At 50.3% G+C, this 20,009-nt stretch overlaps 1 protein-coding gene across 1 annotated transcript in view; it reads left to right on the top strand.

The window, feature by feature from the left end:
- The window catches only part of LOC120374838, a 29,665-nt gene extending 13,551 nt beyond the window's left edge, over nucleotides 1–16,114 (top strand). The window contains exons 2-5 of the mRNA XM_039495207.1: nucleotides 5,492–5,609; nucleotides 6,497–6,930; nucleotides 15,262–15,459; nucleotides 15,675–16,114. Of these exons, the coding sequence (XP_039351141.1) occupies nucleotides 5,578–5,609; nucleotides 6,497–6,930; nucleotides 15,262–15,459; nucleotides 15,675–16,114 (1,104 nt within the window). The 5' untranslated portion in view covers nucleotides 5,492–5,577. The remainder of the gene's footprint in view (nucleotides 1–5,491; nucleotides 5,610–6,496; nucleotides 6,931–15,261; nucleotides 15,460–15,674) is intronic.
- Nucleotides 16,115–20,009: the final 3,895 nt, after the last annotated feature.

Below are 20,009 nucleotides of genomic sequence, written 5' to 3'. Positions count from 1 at the left end.
CCCTGTTTGTAGCACTTACCGCCTGATCCTTTCCGAGTCCGGGTTAACGGGCGGGGACGGTTGGTAGGGGATCTCTGTGAGGGTGATGAAGAGATCCTGGCTGTCAGGGAAAGCGGGAGTGGGTTCGATGTCACCTGCGCCGTCCTCAAAAGACCCTTCCTCATCTTCCCCATCGGCGAACAGGGAGGGGGAACTGTCCCGGTACACTATTCCGTCCTCGGAGTCCACCGTCACTGGTGGGGCACTGGTGGCAGACCCACCTAGAATGGCATGCAGTGCCTCGTAGAAGCGGCATGTCTGGGGCTGGGCTCCGGGCGTCCGTTTGCCGCTCTGACTTTTTGATACCCTTGTCTTAGGTCCTTCACTTTCACGCGCGGCACTGCATCGCATCCCGGCTGTATCCTTTGTCTTTCATGGCTTTAGAGACCTTCTCGAAGGTCTTGGCGTTCGCTTGTTGGAGCGCAGCTCCGAGAGCACAGACTCCTCGCCCCACACAGCGATCAGATCCTGGACTTCCCGGTCAGTCCATGCTGGGGACCTCTTTCTATTCTGGGATTGCCCGGACTCCTCTGCTGGAGAGCTCTGCATCGTTGCAGGTGCTGCGGAGCTCGCCCCGATGTGCAACCAGAACATCAGATTCAAACCGCCCAGACAGGAAAATGAATTCAAATTTTCGCGGGTCATTTCCTGTGTGGCTGGCCAGAGAATCCAAGCTCGGACTGCTGTCCAGAGCGTCAACAGAGTGGTGCACTGTGGGATAGCTCCCGGAGCTGCTAAGTTTGATTAGCATCCACACCAAGCCTAATTCGAGCTAGCAAGTGCGAATTTAGCGTTACTCCACCTGCCGGGGTGGAGTACCAAATTCGAACTAAAGAGCCCTCTAGTTCGAATTAAATGGCTTCCTGGTGTGGACGGTTGAGCGGTTAGTTCGAATTAACGCTGATAAATTCGAATTAAAGTCCTAGTGTAGACCAGGCCTAAGAGTGTGTCTAAAAATGGAAACTGGTATAGCTATTGTGCAATAAACTAATCTGCAATAGCTACTTTGGAACAGCTCTCCATGTGGACACACTGTTCCAGATAAAGTGACTTTTATTCCACAATTGAGTGTCCACACAGGACGCTATTTCAGAATACCTTACTCTGGAATAGTTTATTCTGCTATCAGTATGCGGGTCAATTTTCCTATGTAGACAAGGCCTAAGTGTTTTAAATCTCTAATTCTTCTTGTTGTTTGAGATTCATGAAGAGGTGGAAGGAGACTAAGAGCGAGCATCTGTCCAGAAAATGTCTTGATGGGAAAGAAAACAAAAGAAAAAAATATGATAATTGAATCAGCTGGGTAGAGGCAAATGGGAGAAGGGGCTGATTCCTAAAGAGAAACTAATTGGGCTGTGGGCAGTGGATGGATTAAGTAGGGACAGAATGGTATTAGGTAATAAGTGTTCAACTACTATACTGATGAGCATGGTACAAGAACCGGAATGGATTAGTGGTGATGGAGGGGAAATGAAGTGAGCAAGGAGGATAACTGGGATGTCATGTGGGGAGTGAAATGGGGTAAGGGAAAGGCTGGGAAAGTAGAGAAAATTCTTATGATTGGATTGGAACCTTTGAGTTCATCAGGGATGTGTGTTTCTGAACAGTGGGGGATAAGTAGGTGGAAAAGAGTAGTGGGAGAGGGACAGGAGGAGGAAGAGACAAGTGGAGCAGGAGGCGTGTGTGTGTGTGGAAGCCACTGAAGTGCTAGAATGACAAGCTGAGGAAAGAAGCTGTAGTGGTAGGAGGTGGCTGGGGAACTTTTGCAATGAGGGAGAGTTGGAGGAGTGAGTAGGGAAGAAGTAGGTGGGAAGCAGCAGGATTAGTAGTGGAGAGGTGGGTAAGGAGGTATTTAAACGGGGTGAGGCTGGGTGTGGGACTAGAAAGGCCAGTGGGAAAGAGGCATCTGGAGAGCAATTGCATCAGGGAAGCAGTGCTTGGCTGGAGCCATTGAAGCAGGGGAGAGATGGAAAGACCTGATAGGAGGAGGAAGGCAGAGAGAAGCTGTAGCTAGAAAGAAGAAAGCAAATGGGGTGGGGTGAGAGGAACATTATAGTGAAAAGGAGGGGGCAGCAGAAGCCAGGGGGGCAGCTTGGGAAGAAGAGCTGGAAAACAAATGGTGAAGGAGGAACTGAAGAGCAATGGGAGGGGCAGAGAGGAGTTGTGGGGAGACTGGCAGCCAGGGAGAAGCTGATGGGTGGGCATGTCTGTGTGATTGAAAAGCTGTGTCACAACAGGAGCGCTGCAGCAGTTTGTTGGCTGAACAAAGTGAGATCTTTGCTCAGCCAACAAACGATGGCATTTCTCTTTTTGCCTGTTTGTCTGTAACATAACTTTTCAGTGCTGCATCCGATCAAGTCCAAAATTTCAGGGAATGTTCTAGGCTTCAGTGGCCAAAACCCTTTTTTGATTTTGACACCTTGGATGACTTATCAGAAAGAAGAGCAATAAGAATGGTGGAGTGGAATGGGGCACACGGAGCCCCTGATATGGGGGGCATTGGGAAGTGGGGTGGTGCACAGAGCCCCTGGTAGGGGGAGCACATGGGAATTTCTGGCGGGATGTGGGGGGAAATAGGAGACCCTGGTGTGAGCAAGAATGGCAACATGGGGGAAAGGACAGAGAATGAGGGGGGCAATGAAGGACAATAGCTTGGGGGACACACAGAGCCCCTGCCACATGGCAGAGGGTAGAATGGGTCACACATTGCCCCTGGCATAGGGGGAGAATGAAGGACACAGAGAATCCCTGGCATAAGGGAGGGGTTGCTGGGGGTCCATGAAATAGAGGGGATGGAAGGGTGGCACATAGGAAGTTTGAGGGGAGACTAGACAAGGAAGGTGCCCCTGGGGCATGAAAAGACAGTTACCTTTTCTGTAACTGGTGTTGTGCTGCTCATGTGTATTCCACAGTAGGTGTGCGTGCTCACCATGTGCACCGGTACCATAAGTTTTTCCCCTAGCAGTACCCGTAGGGGAGCACCCCAGCAACGCCTGGAGTGGCACCTCCATGGCGCGGTATAAGGGGCGCTGCACGGTCCCCCCACCCTCAGTTCCTTCTTGCCAGACAACTCCGGCAGCGGGGAAGGAGGGCGGGATAGAAATGAGCAACACTTCTCGAAGAACACCAGTTATGGAAAAGGTAGCTGTCTTTTCTTCTTTGAGTGATTGCTCATGTGTATCCCACAGTAGGTGATTCCAAGCTGGATCTGCTGGAGGTGGGTAGGAGTTCACAAGTTCTTGGGATGGAGCACAGCCCTGCTGAACCTGGCGTCCTCTCTGGTTTGGGAGACAATCGCATAATGCGAGGTGAAAATGTGAACTGAAGACCACATAGCAGCCCTACAAATGTCCTGGATGGGGACATGGGCCAAAAAGGCAGCCGACGAGGCCTGCGCTCGAGTTGAGTGTGTCCTCACAATTGGTGGCGGAGGGATTCCTCCCAGGCCATAACAGGTACGGATGCATGAGGTGATCCAATTGGAGAGCCACTGAGTGGAGATCGGCCGACCTTTCATTCCCTCGGCCGAGGCGATGAACATTTGCGAGGACTTTCTGAACACTTAGTCCACTCCAGGTAGAAATCCAGAGCCCGTCTCACATCCAGCGTGTAGAGGCGGCGCTCCTCACTGGACGCATGGGGCTTGGGCCAGAGGACCAGCAGAAAAATGTCCTGACCCATGTAATAGGCGGAGACCACCTTCGGGAGGAACGAGGGGTGTGGGTGGAGCTGGGCCTTATCCTTATGAAACACCATGTATGGGAGCTTGGAGGTCAGGGCCCTGAGTTCCGAGACCCGCCTAGCTGACTGTGATCGCAACCAGGAAGGCCACCTTCCATGAGAGATGTGACCAGGAGCACGTGGCTAGCGGCTGAAATGGGGGCCCTGTGAGACGGGCCAACACCAGGTTTAGATCCCACTGCAGGACAGAGGGCCTAATATATGGGAAGAGATGAACCAACCCCTTAAGGAATCAGCCAGTCATAGCATGGGAGAATATTGTGTGGCCCTGCACTGGCGGATGGAAGGCCAATATGGCTGCCAGGTGCACCTTGACTGACGAGGGAGCCAGGCCCTGGGCTCTAAGGTGAAGGAGGTAGTCCAGAATAAATTGGATTGGGGCGGCCACCAGGGAAACGCCCTGCTCATCCACCCATCTGGAAAACCGAGACCACTTTGCCAAGTAGGCTCGGCCCGTGGAAGAGCACCTAATTTCTAGAAGGATGCGCCGAACCCCTTCCAAGCACATCCTTTCCTCCTTACCTCACCATTGAGCAGCCACGCCATGAGGTGGAGTGCCGCTAGTTTGGGGTGGAGAAAGCGGCCCTGGTCCTGGGAGAGCAGGTCTGGGCGGGACAGCAATGGCCATGGCGGGGCGACCGCCAGGCCTGTGGGGTGTTCTGTACCTATGCTGCCTGGGCCATGCCGGGGCAATCAGAAGGACCCGAGCCTTGTCCGACTTTATCTTTTCCAGGACCTTGCCGATCAACGAGAACGGGGGAAAGGCATAGAGAAACTGGCTTGTCCAGGACAGGAGGAAGGCATTGGAGATAGTGCCCCATCCAAGGCCCCCCCCCCTGGAAGCAGAACCGGGGACAGCGATGGTTCTGCTGAGTCACGAACAAGTCCACCTGGGGAGTTTCCCACACTTGGAAAAGTGTGCACCACCTCTTGGTGGAGAGACCACTTGTGCTGAGAGGAGAAGTCCCTGTTCAAGCAATCTGCCCGCGCGTTCCGGGCACCCGGCAGATGGAAGGCCTGTAGGCAGATGTCGTGGGCTATACAAAAGCCCCACATCATGAGGGCTTCGCAGCAGAGGATTGGTTCTCACTTTGCCTGTTGATATAGAACATTGAGGCCATGTTGTCCATGAAGACCCTGACCACCGGGCCCTCCAGGTGCGAGTGGAAGGCCTTGCACACCAGCCATACTGCCCTGAGCTCCTTGATGTTTATGTGGAGGGTCAGATCCTGAGCCAGCCACAGACCTTGGGTCTGAACGTTCCCCAAATGAGACCCCCATCCCAGGTCCAATGCATCGGATACCAGTTCCAGCAATGGGGACTTGCCCCTGAACAGGACTCCTTGGAGCACGTTTCTTGGGGAGGACCACCACCATAGGGAGGTGATCACTGGCTTGGGCACCATGAGGACTTTGTCCATCCTGTCCCTGGCCTGGGAGAACTCAGAGGCCAACCAGAGCTGGAGGGGCCTCATCCTGAGTTTGGCATGATGGACCACATACGTGCATGCCGACATGTGACCCAAGAGCTGGAGGCACACACTCAGGCTGTTGTCACCAGAAACCTTGTGACCGTGTTGATGACACCCTTCAGGGTCTCAAACTTGTCTGGTGGGAGGGAGGCTTTGGCCGACGTGGTGTCCAGGACCACCCCGATAAATTCTATGCGTTGTACTGGGACTAACATGGACTTGGTGTTGTTTACCAACAGGCCCAAAGTGGTGCACGTGGACAGAAGGAGTGAGTTCTGATCCCGCACCTGCGACCGGGAGCTGCCCTTGACCAACCAGTCTCCAGATGAGGAAGATCTGGACCCCCCAGCAGCCGAGGTAGGCCGCCACCACCAACATACATTTTGTGAATACCCTGGGGGCAGTGGACAGGCCAAATGGGAGGACCATAAATTAGTAGTGTTCCTGAGCCACCATGAAATGGAGGAAGTGTCTGTGCCCCTCGAATATATGAATGTGGAAGTATGCGTCCTGCAGATTGAGGGCGGCGTACCAGTCCCCGGGATCCAGGGAGGAGATGATGGAGGCCAGGGAGACCATGAGGAACTTGAGCTTCACCATGCACTGTTACAGGCCTCGCAGGTCCAAGATGGGCCTGAGCCTCCCTTTGGCCTTTGGGATAAGGAAATAGCAGGAGGAGTTCCTCTTGCCTTTGAACTCCCCCGGTACCGCTTCCACCGCTCCTAGGCTCAGGAGGTTTCCCATCTCCTGCTTGAGTAGAGCCTCGTGCAAGGGATCCCCCCAGGAAGGATGGGGATGGCGGGTAGTTGGGCAGGGAGGAAGTAAACTGGAGGGTGTAGCCCCGGGAGATGGTGTTGAGGATCCATCGGTCCGAGGTTAGCCGCGACCACTCCAGGAGGAAACCACACAACTGATTGGAGAAGGGAATCTTTATTGGGGGTGGATCCCTGATGAGAACTGGCAGGGCTCCCCCAGGCATCCCATCAAAACCGCCTTTTCCCCGCTTGTTAGCCCTTGGAGGACCCAGGCTGGGGAGCAGGCTGAGACTGCCTCTGTGGGCACCTCTTATAGTCCAGCGACTTCTTATAAGTGGTCTTGTATTTTGACTGGGTAGCCTGAGCGGGAGTCTGTTGCGGCTTGAACTTAGGTTTAGCCGGAGCCGGACCATAGAGACCCAGAGTCTGGAGAGTCGTGCGGGAGTCTTTCAGGCCATGCAGCTTTGTATCCATTTGTTCCACAAACAGAGCTTTGCCATCAAACAGGAGGTCCTGCAGGGAGGTCTGCGCCTTGCTGGACAGCCCAGATTGCAGGAGCCATGACGCCCTTCTCATGGACACCGCGGAGGCCATGGACCGTAGGGCCGTGTCCGCTGCATCCGAAGCTGCCTGCAGGGTTGCCCTGGCAGCTGCTGTGCCCTCCTCCACCAGCGTTTTGAACTCCTTCCCGTTGCACTCCTGGAGGGAGTCCTCTAACTTGGGCAGGGAGCTCCACAGATTGAACTCATACTGGCCCCGGAGAGCCTGGTGGTTTGCCACCCATAACTGGAAGCTCGAGGACAAATACATTTTCCTTCCAAATGAGTCCAACCTCCTTGAATCTTTATTTTTCGGGGTAGGGGCTGGTTGGCGCTCCACTACGGGTACTGCTAGGGGAAAAACTTCTGGCACCGGTGTACGTGGTGAGCACACAGGCACATCTACTGTGGAATACACATGAGCAATCACTCGAAAAAGAAATGTGCTTGGCCTACAGAAGCAACAGAGTGCAGCCCTCTAGTTTACACAGTGACCCTAACATGCTGTGCTGTTAAAGTGACGTTTTAGGGTGATGGGATTAATAATGTTTTTTTTTTTAATATTTCAGCCAGATTCAGTGCTGAAATAAATAGCTGGCTGGTCAGCCTTAGGGTATGTCTACACTACAAGAGTAGTTCGATTCAACTTAAGTCGAATTTGTGGAATCGACCTTACAAAGTCGAATTTGTGTGTCCACACTAAGGACACTAATTCGACTTTGTGAGTCCACACTAACGGGGCAAGCGGCGACTTTGGAAGCGGTGCACTGTGGGCAGCTATCCCACAGTTCCCGCAGTCCCCGCTGCCCGTTGGAATGCTGGGTAGAGCCCCCAATGCCTGCTGGGGGAAAAAATGTGTCGAGGGTGCTTTTGGGTAACTGTCATCATTGAACCGTCACTCCCGCTGGCGGGAAATCAGTTCGCGCACTTTTCCTGTTAGTGACAGCGCGGACGCCACAGCACTCCACTGCGATCATGGAGCCCGCTGTGATCATCACTGCACTTATGGCCGTTGTCAACTCCTCGCACCTTATTGTACACCTCTTCAACAGTCAGATGCTGAGAAATCGGTCGAGGAGGCTCTGGCAGCGCGGTGAGGACATGAAGTCACAGAGTGGCACAGACCTCTCAGAAAGCACGGTACGCCGCGCCGTGGAGATCATGGTGGCAATGGGTCATGTTCATGCTATGGGACGGCGTTCTGGGCCCGGGAAACAAGCACGGACTGGTGGGACCGCATAGTGCTGCAGGTCTGGGATGAATCACAGTGGCTGCGAAACTTTAGGATGCGTAAGGGAACTTTCCTTGAACTGTGTGAGTTGCTGTCCCCTGCCCTGAAGCGCAAGGACACAAGGATGCGAGCAGCCCTGACTGTGCAGAAGCGAGTGGCCATAGCCCTCTGGAAACTTGCCACGCCAGACAGCTACCGGTCAGTAACAAACCACTTTGGTGTGGGCAAATCTACCGTGGAGCTTGCTGTGATGCAAGTAGCCCATGCAATCGTGCTCCTGCTCTCAAAGGTAGTGGCCCTGGGAAACGTCCAGGTCATCATAGATGGCTTCGCCGCGATGGGATTCCCAAACTGCGGTGGGGCTATAGATGGGACTCACATCCCTATCCTGGGACCGGCCCACCAGGCCAGCCAGTATATTAACAGAAAGGGCTACTTTTCAATGGTGCTGCAAGCACTGGTGGACCATAGGGGACGTTTTACCAACATCAACGTCGGGTGGCCGGGCAAGGTTCATGATGCGTGTGTGTTCAGGAACTCTGGTCTGTTTAGACGCCTGCAGGAAGGTAGTTTCTTCCCGGACCACAAAATAACTGTTGGGGATGTGCAGATGCCTACAGTGATCCTCAGGGACCCAGCCTACCCGCTAATGCCCTGGCTCATGAAACCCTATACAGGCGCCTTGGACAGTGACAAGGAGCTCTTCAACTACCGGCTGAGCAAGTGCAGAATGGGGGTGGAGTGTGCTTTTGGACGTCTCAAGGGGAGATGGAGGAGCTTACTGATTCGCTCGGATCTCAGCGAAACCAATATCCCCATTGTTATTGCAGCTTGCTGTGTGCTCCACAATCTCTGTGAGAGCAAGGGGGAGACCTTTATGGCGGGATGGGAGGTTGAGGCAAATCGCCTGGCTGCTGATTACGCTCAGCGAGACACCCGTGCAATTAGAAGAGCCCAGCGGGAAGCGCTGCGCATCCGAGAGGCTTTGAAAGCTAGGTTCCTCAGGGAGCGGGGTAACCTGTGACTGTTCAGTTTCTTTACAGAGAAGCTGAACATGCCCCTGTTTCAGTTACTGTTGACTTTCTTTTGCGGTTACATACCCCGTTCACCACGTATCCCCCCTTCCAACACACGTTTAAAAATAAAGTTAATGGAATATTGTTAATTAACAATGTTTTCTTTACTAATGAATTCGCGTTAAAGGATTGAAACAGGGACGCAGACTGTGGTGGGTAGGGTGTGCAGTGATGTACAGACCGCTTCTACACTCGAGGAATGACAGGCTCCTGCCCCTTGAGCGGTCTGCACTGCTGGACTGGTTGTTTCAACAGAGCCTGCCATCCCTCCTTTTCGGGACTCTGTGTGCGGGGGCTCTGTGGCCTTGTGGTGGGGAAGGACTGGGGGGAGGACGGTTACAGGTGGGTGTGCAGGAAGGGGTGAGGGGTGCAGGCTCTGGGCTGGGGGTGGGGGCGTAGGAAGGGGTTTGGGGCATTGGAGAGGCTCAGGGCTATGGTGGAAGGGCAGGGTAAGGGCAGCCTGCCTTGCCATTTGTGTATGGCAGGCGCTAGGACCCTGGGGCAGCAGACAGCATTTCTGCAGGGAGCCGCTCTACTGTCAGGCAGGGACGCAGCGCAGCGGGGCAGGGGGAGACCTGTGGGGGCCAGGGCCCGATCCAGGCAGGGCCGGGGGAGAGATATATAGCTGGAGCCGGGCACCTGCCGCCTATGCACAGAACATGAAAAACACCTCCCAGACTGACCAGGGTGCCTAGTGACTGCACTGTGTGTGTGACCTGCTGTAGATCCTGCCCCAGTGTCTGTACCCTGGTAATGGTGACTGTCCTATGCAATTACCAAACCCCTCCCCACCCTTCACACAAAGTCTTCTGTAAAGAAAAATGACAGAAACAGTAATGAACAGCAAACTATTTTTAATAATCAACTAGACAGTGAGGGGATGAAACTGGGATTGGGGCTTGGGTGAGTCAGGAAGAGAAGGACTTCTCAAAATTTAGGGAATGAGAGCTTTTTGGGAATTGAGCACTCTGCAGGGGTGGAGTGACAGTTTTCACGGCCCCTGGTGCCCCTCTTTCTTGTTACTTTGGGTGAGGGGGGTATGGGACTTTGTGGCGGGGGAGGGCGGTTGCAGATACACTGCAGGGGGGCTCTGTCCTCCTGCCTGCGGTCCTGCAGAACATCCACAAGGCGCCGGAGCGTGTCCGTTTGCTCCCTCATTAGTCCAAGCAGCGTTTGAGTCGCCTGCTGGTCCTCTTGACGCCACCTGTCCTCCCGTTCGCTGTGTGAGCGCTGCTGCTGAGAGAGGTTCTCCCTCCACTGGCTCTGCTGGGCCGCCTCGGCTCGGGAGCAGCCCATAAGTTCTGCGAATATCTCGTCTCGTGTCTTTTTCTTGCGCCGCCTAATCTGCGCCAGCCTCTGTGAGGGGCATGCTGGAGCAGGTCGGGATACAGTTGCAGCTGTGTGATGGGAAAAAGGGAGTGAATTCCTTTCCAAAGATACATTTTTGCAAAGAAGAAACATAGTCTAGTCAGTCTCTGTGAACAAGACCATGCACAGCACCTCTCTCATGCGCAGTCACTCAGGGAAAGTTTGAATTTTCGGTATTCGCTTTCATTGCCTGGGGGATTGCACTGCAGATCAGACAAGCGGGGTAGGACAGCAGAATCTGTGGAGCAGCCAGGCATGGTAAGCCAAAGACTTTTGGCTGCTTAAAAGTGAATGTATACCACTGTCCTCTTGCTGCAGGCAATCCTGAAAGCATAAACTCTGCCCCTGTTCCACCGCCTCGCGTCTGTTCCCTGGGAAAGATCCCTGTATGCTGCCACTCTGCAGCCTCCACCACGTGGCTGTAAAGTGACGCTTCTTGTTATGCAAAGGAACAGTGAAGCACTCCCAATACTAATAGTAAACAAATTACTCTAATTAAATGCAGGAGTTTCCGAGCGAGATCACCCTGAGGAGGGTCACAGAAAGAGATAGAGAGTGCATGCTGCGTGAAAGCAAGCACAAACCAGGGGCCTATGCTGCCATGCTCGTTGAGGCAATGGTCCCGGAGTACCAGATGAAAGCGTGGCGCGGAAAAGTGTGCTACTTCGGAGCACCCAATAAGGCAGCTCTCCCCAGGAACCTCATGCAGAGGCTTTTCGATTACCTCCAGGAGAGCTTCTCGGAGATCTCCCAAGAGGATTTCAGTTCTATCCCCATATATATTGACCTTCTTTTCAACTAGTAACTATTCCTGCTCCATTAAAAATAAATGTTAACATGTTTAAAGCACTTACAGACTGATCCTTCCCCTGATTCAGGGTCCGTGGTAACGGCTGGGGAGGGTTGGTAGGGGATCTCAGTGAGGGTGATGAAGAGATCCTGGCTGTCTGGAAAATCAGCGTTGTAAGCGCTGTCGACTGCCCACCCCTCCTCATCTCCTTCCTCATCTTCCCCGTCTGCGAACATCGCCGAGGAACTGGCCGTCGACACTATCCCATCCTCAGAGTCCACGGACACTGGTGGGGCAGTGGTGGCAGACCCACCGAGAATGGCATGCAGTGCCTCGTAGAAGCGGCATGTCTGGGGCTGAGCTCCGGAGCGTCCATTTGCCACTTTAATTTTTTGGTAGCCTTGTCTCAGCTCCTTGACTTTCACGCGGCACTGCGTTGTATCCCGGATGTATCCTCTGAGTGCCATGGCTTTGGAGACCTTCTTGTAGGTCTTGGCATTACGTTTGTTGGAGCGCAGCTCCGAAAGCACAGACTCATCGCCCCACACAGCAATGAGATCCAAAACTTCCTGGTTAGTCCAGGCTGGGGCCCTCTTTCTACTCTGAGATTCTCTGGACTCCTCTGCTGGAGAGCTCTGCATCGTTGCCAGTGCTGCTAAGATCGCCACAACGTCCACACAGGAAATGAGATTCGAACTGGCCAGACAGGAAAAGGAATTCAAATTTTCCCGGGTCATTTCCTGTGTGGCTGGTCAGAGCATCCAAGCTTGGACTGCTGTCCAGAGCGTCAACAGAGTGGTGCACTGTGGGATAGCTCCCGGAGCTACTAAGGTCGATTTGCATCCACACCTAGCCTAATTCGACATAGCCATGTCGAATTTAGTGCCACTCCCCTCGTCGGGGAGGAGTACAGAAGTCGAACTAAAGAGCTCTCTATGTCGGATTAAATAGCTTCGTGGTGTGGACGGGTGCATGGTTAATTCGAATTAACGCTGCTAAATTCGAATTAAAGTCCTAGTGTAGACCAGGCCTTAGAGTCTGAAGTTCTTTCTGGCTTCCCACACTGTCCCTGATCTGGGAGCCTCTAGGGGAGTGAGAATAGTTTAGGATCTAGGTTGGGGTGGGCACACTTTTTGGCCTGAGGGCCACATCTGGGTATAGAAATTGTATGGCGGGCCATGAATGCTCAGGAAATTGGGGTTGGGGTGCGGGAGTGGGTGTGGGCTCCAGAGTGGGGCCAGAAATGAGGACTTCATGGTGTGGGAGGGGGCTCCGGGCTGGGGTGCGGGGAGGTGAGGGCTCTGGCTGCGGGTGCAGGCTCTGGGGTGGAGCTGGGAATGAGGGCTTTGGGGTGGCTCAGGGGCACAGGCTCCAGGCGGTGCTTATCTCAAGCAGCTCCCGGAAGCAGCGGCATGTCCCCACTCCAGTTCCTAAGTGGAGGCATGGCCAGGCAGCTCTGCTGCGTGTTGGTTTCTGGCCAATTGGAGCTGGTGGTGGCAGTTGGGGCAGGGTCAGCATATGGAGCAGAGCCCCCTGGCTGCCCGTATGCGAAGGAGCTGGAGAGGGGACATGGCACTGCTTCCGGGAGCCACGTGAAGTGACCCCCAATCCTGCTGCCCAGCTGGAGCACTGGCACAGGGCAAGCCCCAGAACCGGCTCCCCAGTGTGAGCTCGAGGGCCAGATTAAAATGGCAGGCGGGCCGGATAGTTTGCCCACCCCGACCTAGGTCCACTCAGTGCATAGCCTGACATTTCAGTGCTGATTATGAAGTTGCAACTTGTCCAGCAGGAACCAAATTGAGCTCACAATCTCCTTTCCCACAGACTGATAAGTAGTCATCCTTGGGTAACAACTTTCTGTCAGTAATGACCTTTACTGGATTTCAATTGGCAACCCAGATGTGAAAAACTTGGTGTCCCATTTCAATCTTCTGAGTCTGCAGGCCCCTTTAATGGGTTCCTGATAAAATTGGCTCTGGCTCGGCATGTTTTTGTGTGTGAATTAACTTTAGATTTCTATTCAGATCAAAACACTTCAGCTCTCATTTCAGAATTTGTTTAACATTCATCAAGGCAGATTTTTCTTGAGCAAATACTACATACTCGTAAAAAAAAAAGCTATAGGAACCACACCATCCTTCCAGGCAAATACTACATGGAACTCATAGACTTTGTGCATAACTTTCTAGATCAGATTTTGTTCAGAAGGGTGGTGGTTCATCCTATCATTCACTGGGATATACTGTGGGCAGGACTGAAACAGCTTTCTTGCGCCACCTACTGGCTCACATTATAATACGTAAGAAATCCTTTCAACCATGTTGATGCTTAATCTGGAAGGTTCACAAAACTACTCCCAATGTGATTGTCTGTTAGTATTAGTAAAGTAATATTATAGCATTAAACATTCATGCTATAACTGAATCCACATGAGCAACTTTATTTTTCCCCTCTTGTAATCATCTTTGGTAACAAAGCAGTAAATCTAATCAATATCCAAATTTTGTTTTAAAATGCAGAAAACATATTAAAAGTTTGCACCAGGGTTTTCTCAAACTTCTTCAGTATGCAGATCACATCTTAATAGAAGCTGTCTTGTGCACATCTTCCTCTCCTATTTGGAGTCAACTACATGTGGCAACTAAAACATTTGCTTACATAGAATGATGATGGAGTCTCACATTGGTGTGGACGTACAAGGATTCAGCAAATGCTATCATAGGCGCCGACTCCATGGGTGCTCCGGGGCTGGAGCACCCATGGGGAAAAATTGGTGGGTGCTCTGCACCCACCGGCAGCTCCCTGCCCCCCCACACTCCAGCTCACCTCCGCCTCCTCCCCTGAGCATGCCACTGCGTCCTGCTTCTCCCTCCTCCCTCCCAGCACTTGCACCACAAAACAGTTGTTTCACGCGGCAAGTGAGGGAGGAGGGGGAACACAGTGTGCTTGGGGGAGGAGGCAGGGCTGGGGCGGGGATTTGGGGAGGGGTCCAATAGGGCAGGGAGGGGTGGAGTTAGGGTGGGACTTTGGGGCAGGGGTGGAGTACCCACTGGAGGAAAAAAAAGTTGGCACCTGTGAATGCTATAGGTGAACACATATCTGTGATGTTAGACCAATGGGAGAACTGCAGGCACGGTTACATGTGGGACAGACAAGATTGTCCATGACCATTGCAGGCTGTTGTATCCTTGCTTTGCACTGTTCATGTTTTTCACATAAAATGTTAATGCCCCTTGCTTCAAAGCAGTTAACAGCAACATGACAAATCTGCCACCATCTTTCTCTGTCATGGATTGTTGCTTCCCAATTGCGAGGGTCAACCAGACATGCTTTCAAGTATGACTTCAGTGTGTCTATACTGTTTGCACTGGCCACCATGAGAATGGGTACCTTGATTTAGCTGACCATAAAACTCAGCCTTGGGTATTCTCAAGTCAGCCATACATGAGGTAGAGCTTTATGTGCTCCTGCCTGGAGTACACTGGAGTTGCTGGGTTTGTTGGGAGAGGAGGCTGTGCAGTTGCAGCTCTGATCCAGCAGTAGGAACTTTGACACCTATGAGCAGATTGCTCATGGTATAGATGAGAAGGGGCACGAAAGGGACACGCAGCAGTGCCATGCTAAGATAAAGTTGCCGAGGCAGGTGTACCAGAAATCAAGAGAGGCCAACAGTCACTCTGGTGTGGCACTGAAAACATGCCGCTTTTACATGGAGTTGCGTGCCGTGCTCACTGGCGAGCCCACCGCCACCGCCCAGAGCCCCTTGGATACTTCTGGAGGACTGGAGGCAGCCGCCACTGGAGTTAACCCTGAGGACGAAGGGGTGGATAAGGAGGTCAAGCTGGAGGAGGGTTTGGGACAGGCTCATCCAGTGGCGTGGCAAGCCAGAACCTCTTTTTGATTCTGGAGGGGTCTAGCCAGCCTGGCTCTGGTGCACCTGAAGCAGGAGAGGGAAGCTCCGGTAAATATTCATTTTGCTTTGATACTGCACGGTTACATGAGGTAGAGGTGCCCTTTATTTTGTTACATGGTGCACTTGGGAGAAGGGATTGAAATTAACAACACTAGGTACTATTTGCAACTGCTTCGCATTCCCCTGTGCAGCTGTGCAGTGGGGGCCTTACAGAAAAGTTTGTTAATGCACATCAAGATCTCCTGGGAATTCTCCATAAAGACCTCTAGGAAACTTTCCTGCAATACTCTGCCAAAGATTCCTTGGCAGAGCTGGTTTGTTTTTTCTCCTCTTGTAGGAAACTTTGCCATGCTAATCAGCAACTACTTCTGCAGGAACCAAAGCAGCACACAGGTGAGCAGCATATGGATCCTGTCTGAAGCTGCCCGCAAGCAGGAGATGCATCCTTGCCTCTTTGGTTACCCTCAGCAGTGTAATTTCAGCTTCGATCACCCCTCATCTGTGGAAAACAGTGCCAGTATTCAGAATAGTGTCTGTAAGCGCTTGTACTGATCCCCTTCTGAAACCACCCAGACCCTTTGTCCCATCTTGCACCTCCTCCCCCCCGGCCAAACTCACCATGTTCAGTGCTCTGGCCATGCTGCGTGCTTGCCAAGGGAAAGTGAGAAAGCGGTGTATGCAACTTTTATGATTCAAGACTGAGTGCATGCACAATACTGATTCTGTGTATTGTTACTTTTGCTTCTTCAGATGTGCCCTTGAGGGCCAGTTCCTACACGCTGGCGGAGGACATATTTCAAGATGTGCTGCAATCGTCTGAGCAGGCTTATAGCGAGCACAGAGCATGGAGAGTGACAGTAAATGAAAAACTAGAAATGGATATCCAGGAGAGGAGACAGGGGCAGGAGCAGATAATAGAAGGGCAGGAACAGATGATAAAGCTCATGGAGGACCAGAGATGTTCAGGTCCCAGTCGGAACACATGTGTGCTTGACTCTCCCTGCAGCCCATATAGAGCGGTGTTCCATGTCCTCCCCAAACTCCCCCCAAACATTCGTTGTATGTTCCCAGCCCACCGCAGTACCCTTTGCACTCCAGGCCTGGGGACATTTTCCATAATGACAGCTGGACTTACATACAGCTGTGAGATCCTCATTTCAGAGTGCTACGCAGTGTCATGTCTCTTGTAAGAAATGTTAATCTGTGTATTGCTGTTTAATAAAATATTAATCTTACAAAGACAATGATTCTTTATTTGTGACCTACACACGGTGGTTGCAGCAGGGTAAGTTACCATTTTTGACTAGCTGAAGCTCCATGTGATACATAGGCAAACAATGCTTGGGTGTGAGATTCAGACTTCGATTAGTCAGTAATGTTGATTTCAATTATAAAAATCCTTCTCCAATCTAATTGTGGCCAGAAAACTACAGCCTTCTCAGTCCATTGACCTGTGGTAAGTAACTGGTCCTTTGGGACTAGGAGTAATCTGAATATTGCTGTGATTCTTGGTGTTAAGGGACATTTATCACAGAGATACCCTGGTTCGTGTTGTCACCAGGTGAGTGTATCCAAGGGGAATGTCTTTGACTTTGTTTAAGGCTGTTAATGGGTCTGAGGAGTTGGTTGGTGAAATCTAGGTTTAAAACTCATGACCAGTTTGAGGTTTGTGCCGTGAGTGTTTTACCAGTTTGCCCTGAGGTTGGTACTCGCACTTTTGTGTCACTGGTGGGAGCATCAAAAAGACTCTTCAACTCCCATGACAAAGTAAACAAACACATCCAAATAGGTAGGATAACCCTCCATAATAGTTCTACTGCCGTACTGCGGGCTAATCACCGCCAGCACTCAGTGCTCAGCTGCTGGCCCATTTTTACTAGCCATAGACTAAAATATGGGTGTCTGATTACTAATGATGGAGAGAGGAATGACTGGCTTAGAGGAAAGGTCTACAATTGGCTAAACTTAATACAGATGTGCAGAAGTCATCCCATCAGCATTTTTAAAGTGCGGGGTCCAAGTTGGAGGAGGACGAGGGGTGGGTTATTTTGATTATCAGACTTGAGGGTCGGTCCCTTTCTTGCTTTTGTCTGATTGATAGGTCCATTCCTGAGTTAAGAAATTTATACCATCCACTCATTCTTCCAAGAAATGGGAAGGTAAAGTCAAATAGCGGTCAGAAAAAAGCCCCTTGCTTAAATTAATGAATAGACTTGTCAGCCAAGAAGGAACCAAACAATGAACTTCACTGCTTTGTGCATTTCAAATTCTGTCTCAGCTGCATGATATGTTGGCAATCAGAAATTAATCATCTCTGAGATTAGAAAAGTGGAGAGACTTTAATCTTACCAAGGAGCCCAGTTGTAGAGTCACGGATCTTCAAAACAGATGTTCAGAGGCTATTAAAGATCAAATTTTCAAAGAAAGTTAGAAAATACTCCTATGTTGCAGGGTAAATTACCATTTTTGACTAGCTGAAGCTCCATGTGATACATAGGCAGACAATGCTTGGGTGTGAGATTCAGACTTCGATTAGTCAGTAATGTTGATTTCAATTATAAAAATCCTTTGCCAATCTAATTGTGGACAGAAAACTAAAGCCTTCTCAGTCCATTTCCACAGACATCATCCACGCCCTTTTTCACTCTAAGATGAGGCTACTGTAATGCACGCGATAATAGATTTTAATTATAGTACCATAAGACACTAAGGCTGGTACAGAATGTAGCAGGCCACCAAGATATCTTACTGAAATCACATCACCAGGGCTCCATAATTCACAGTGACTGCCTCTTGGTTTCCTGGTAGAAACAAAGGGGTTTTGTTCAAGCTTTAATGATCTGGAACCTGTTGGTCCAAAAGTCTGCTTCTCCAACCTATGCTATGCTGTTGCAGTTGGAATCAGCAAGGCACTTAAGCTTGGCTTAGGAGAAGCATTCTGCATGTAGGATGCTTGACACTCAGATACATTCCCTTCCTCAATTCAGAATAGAACAAATTTACTGGCCTTTAGCGTGGTGAGCAAAGTCCCAGCTTTATGGGGAGAGTGAGGTAAGGAGAGAACAGGGACTTCGAGGCAGGATGAGAGAACCTGGATGTTGTTGCTCTAGTTATAAAGGTTATTTGTGTTATAGAATTGAGCTGACTGATTTCTAATTTCATAAAATATAGGTGAGTGATCTTTTAATTTTCAGGGGACCTAGAGTTCCCCATTTTTCTCCTATTACTGATTAGACATGGAAAGTGTGTATCCTTTAGATGAGGAAAGAACTGCTGGTTTAGGGGAGCAGTTCTCAAACTTTTGCATTGCTGACCCCTTTCACACAGCAAGCCTCTGAGTGCGACCCCCCTTATAAAGTAAAAACACTCTTCAAAAACATTATAATAAATGCTGGAGGAGCAGCAGTATTTAGGGGTGGAGGCTGACAGCTGGTGACCCCCCTTCTAATAACCTCACAACCCCCTGAGGGGTCACAACCTTCAGTTTGAGACCTCTTGGTTTAGGGTTTGTTTGAAGTGCTGTCACCTGTTCGATGTCCAAAGTTTGTTTACTAAATATTATGGAGAAGGTGCTTTTTTCTATTAAACACTTATTTTGCAGAGTTATTTAATATCTGAAGGAATAAGCAGGCACAGCTATTGTCCAGTTATGACTGCAGGATATTTTAAGTACAGAATAAAGTGTATTTAAGACTAAGTGAGAAATAGTTTGACACTTGGCTTCCCAGGAAAGAAACTGCTTCTCTTCTGCCTCCTCACCCCTTTCTCACTGTGTTTCCAGGGTGGTTTTTCAAATTAATTATTTTTTTAGCAAAAACAAACAGTGCAAGTTTGTGTTGGCCTGGGCTCGCTGGCATTTAACACAGGGAAGCAATGCTTTGGGAGATGGATTGTGCTGCCTTGCCTAACTATTCTTGATAAGCTTCACTAAGCTAGGAAGACAAAAGTGTAAGGGCCAACTAAGTAAGGAGGATTGAAATAATTACAAAGTTGGAATGTGAGGCTCTGGTCCCTGCTATAATTATCCATAGATAGAAATTTTAGAAATCCAACAGGTGACCGCACTTAAAAAAGAAACAACCCTCAAATCATAGTTTCCTCTTTTTTTCTGAAGATTAGATATGGCAAATATGTAATCTGTAATAGCAGCAAAAAGGGGAGGTGCTGACATAAGCAAGAATAGTAGATGATTTAATCAGCATGGCAGCAGTTGTGTGTGTGTGTAAGTGATTCATTAGGAATGTTTTTAAATCCTATTATGTATGCACCTTTGAGGCTGCTGTACATGACTACTCTAAACTAAAACAGAAATCAGTCTAATTTTGAGCAGGATACAGCTGCAGCTATTTGCTACCAAATACCAGCTACTGCTCAGGCAAGCAAGACAAATGCGAAAGACACCTGCTTAATAAAGCTGACTGGAAATTTTCCAGCAAAACATTTTTGCATTAGAAAGTGCCCATTCGTCAAAACCAAGATGTTTTGTGGAAACATGTAGATTTTGATGAATCTTCCAACAGAACATTAGAAGATTTTGAAACCCAGCTGGTTTCCTATCAATTTGACAATCTGGCTCTTCAGCTGCCCTGGAGTTGGGGACTCCAGGCCTTCCAGACTCTCATGCCAGTTGGCTCCATGGGCTGCCTGACTTCCACAGCCTGGGAGCTAGCGCCCCTGAGACTTTGGCAGTTGTGGGGTCAGGTAGCTCTAGGGTCCCTGACTCTAAAGCAGGCAGCATGGTGGGGCTGCCCAGAAACCAACAACACTGAAAGGCCAAGAAGCTGCTGACTGAAATTGACACAATGCTGATCAGTTTCAGGACTGCTCACTACTGAATTACAGCTATGAAACTGATCAGACTGGCCAGTTAGCAAATACAAAAGAACCACAGGAGCGAGTTTTGGTGTTTTAAAATGAAATATTGCAGGATTTAAGTTCCAGGGAAAATTGAGTTTTTGGCCTTGTTCAGATATGGAAAAAATTTTCTTCCAAAAACACTATTATCGAACAAAAAAATCTGTTTCCTGGCCAATTCTAGTACTTAACAATAATACTTTCCCTTGCTATCTGTGGTTTTTGGCTTAA

This window comes from Mauremys reevesii, linkage group 1 (assembly GCF_016161935.1).
Source record: "Mauremys reevesii isolate NIE-2019 linkage group 1, ASM1616193v1, whole genome shotgun sequence".
NCBI classification, from domain to species: Eukaryota; Metazoa; Chordata; order Testudines; family Geoemydidae; genus Mauremys; species Mauremys reevesii.
This window is presented reverse-complemented; position numbering and strand designations above follow the sequence as displayed.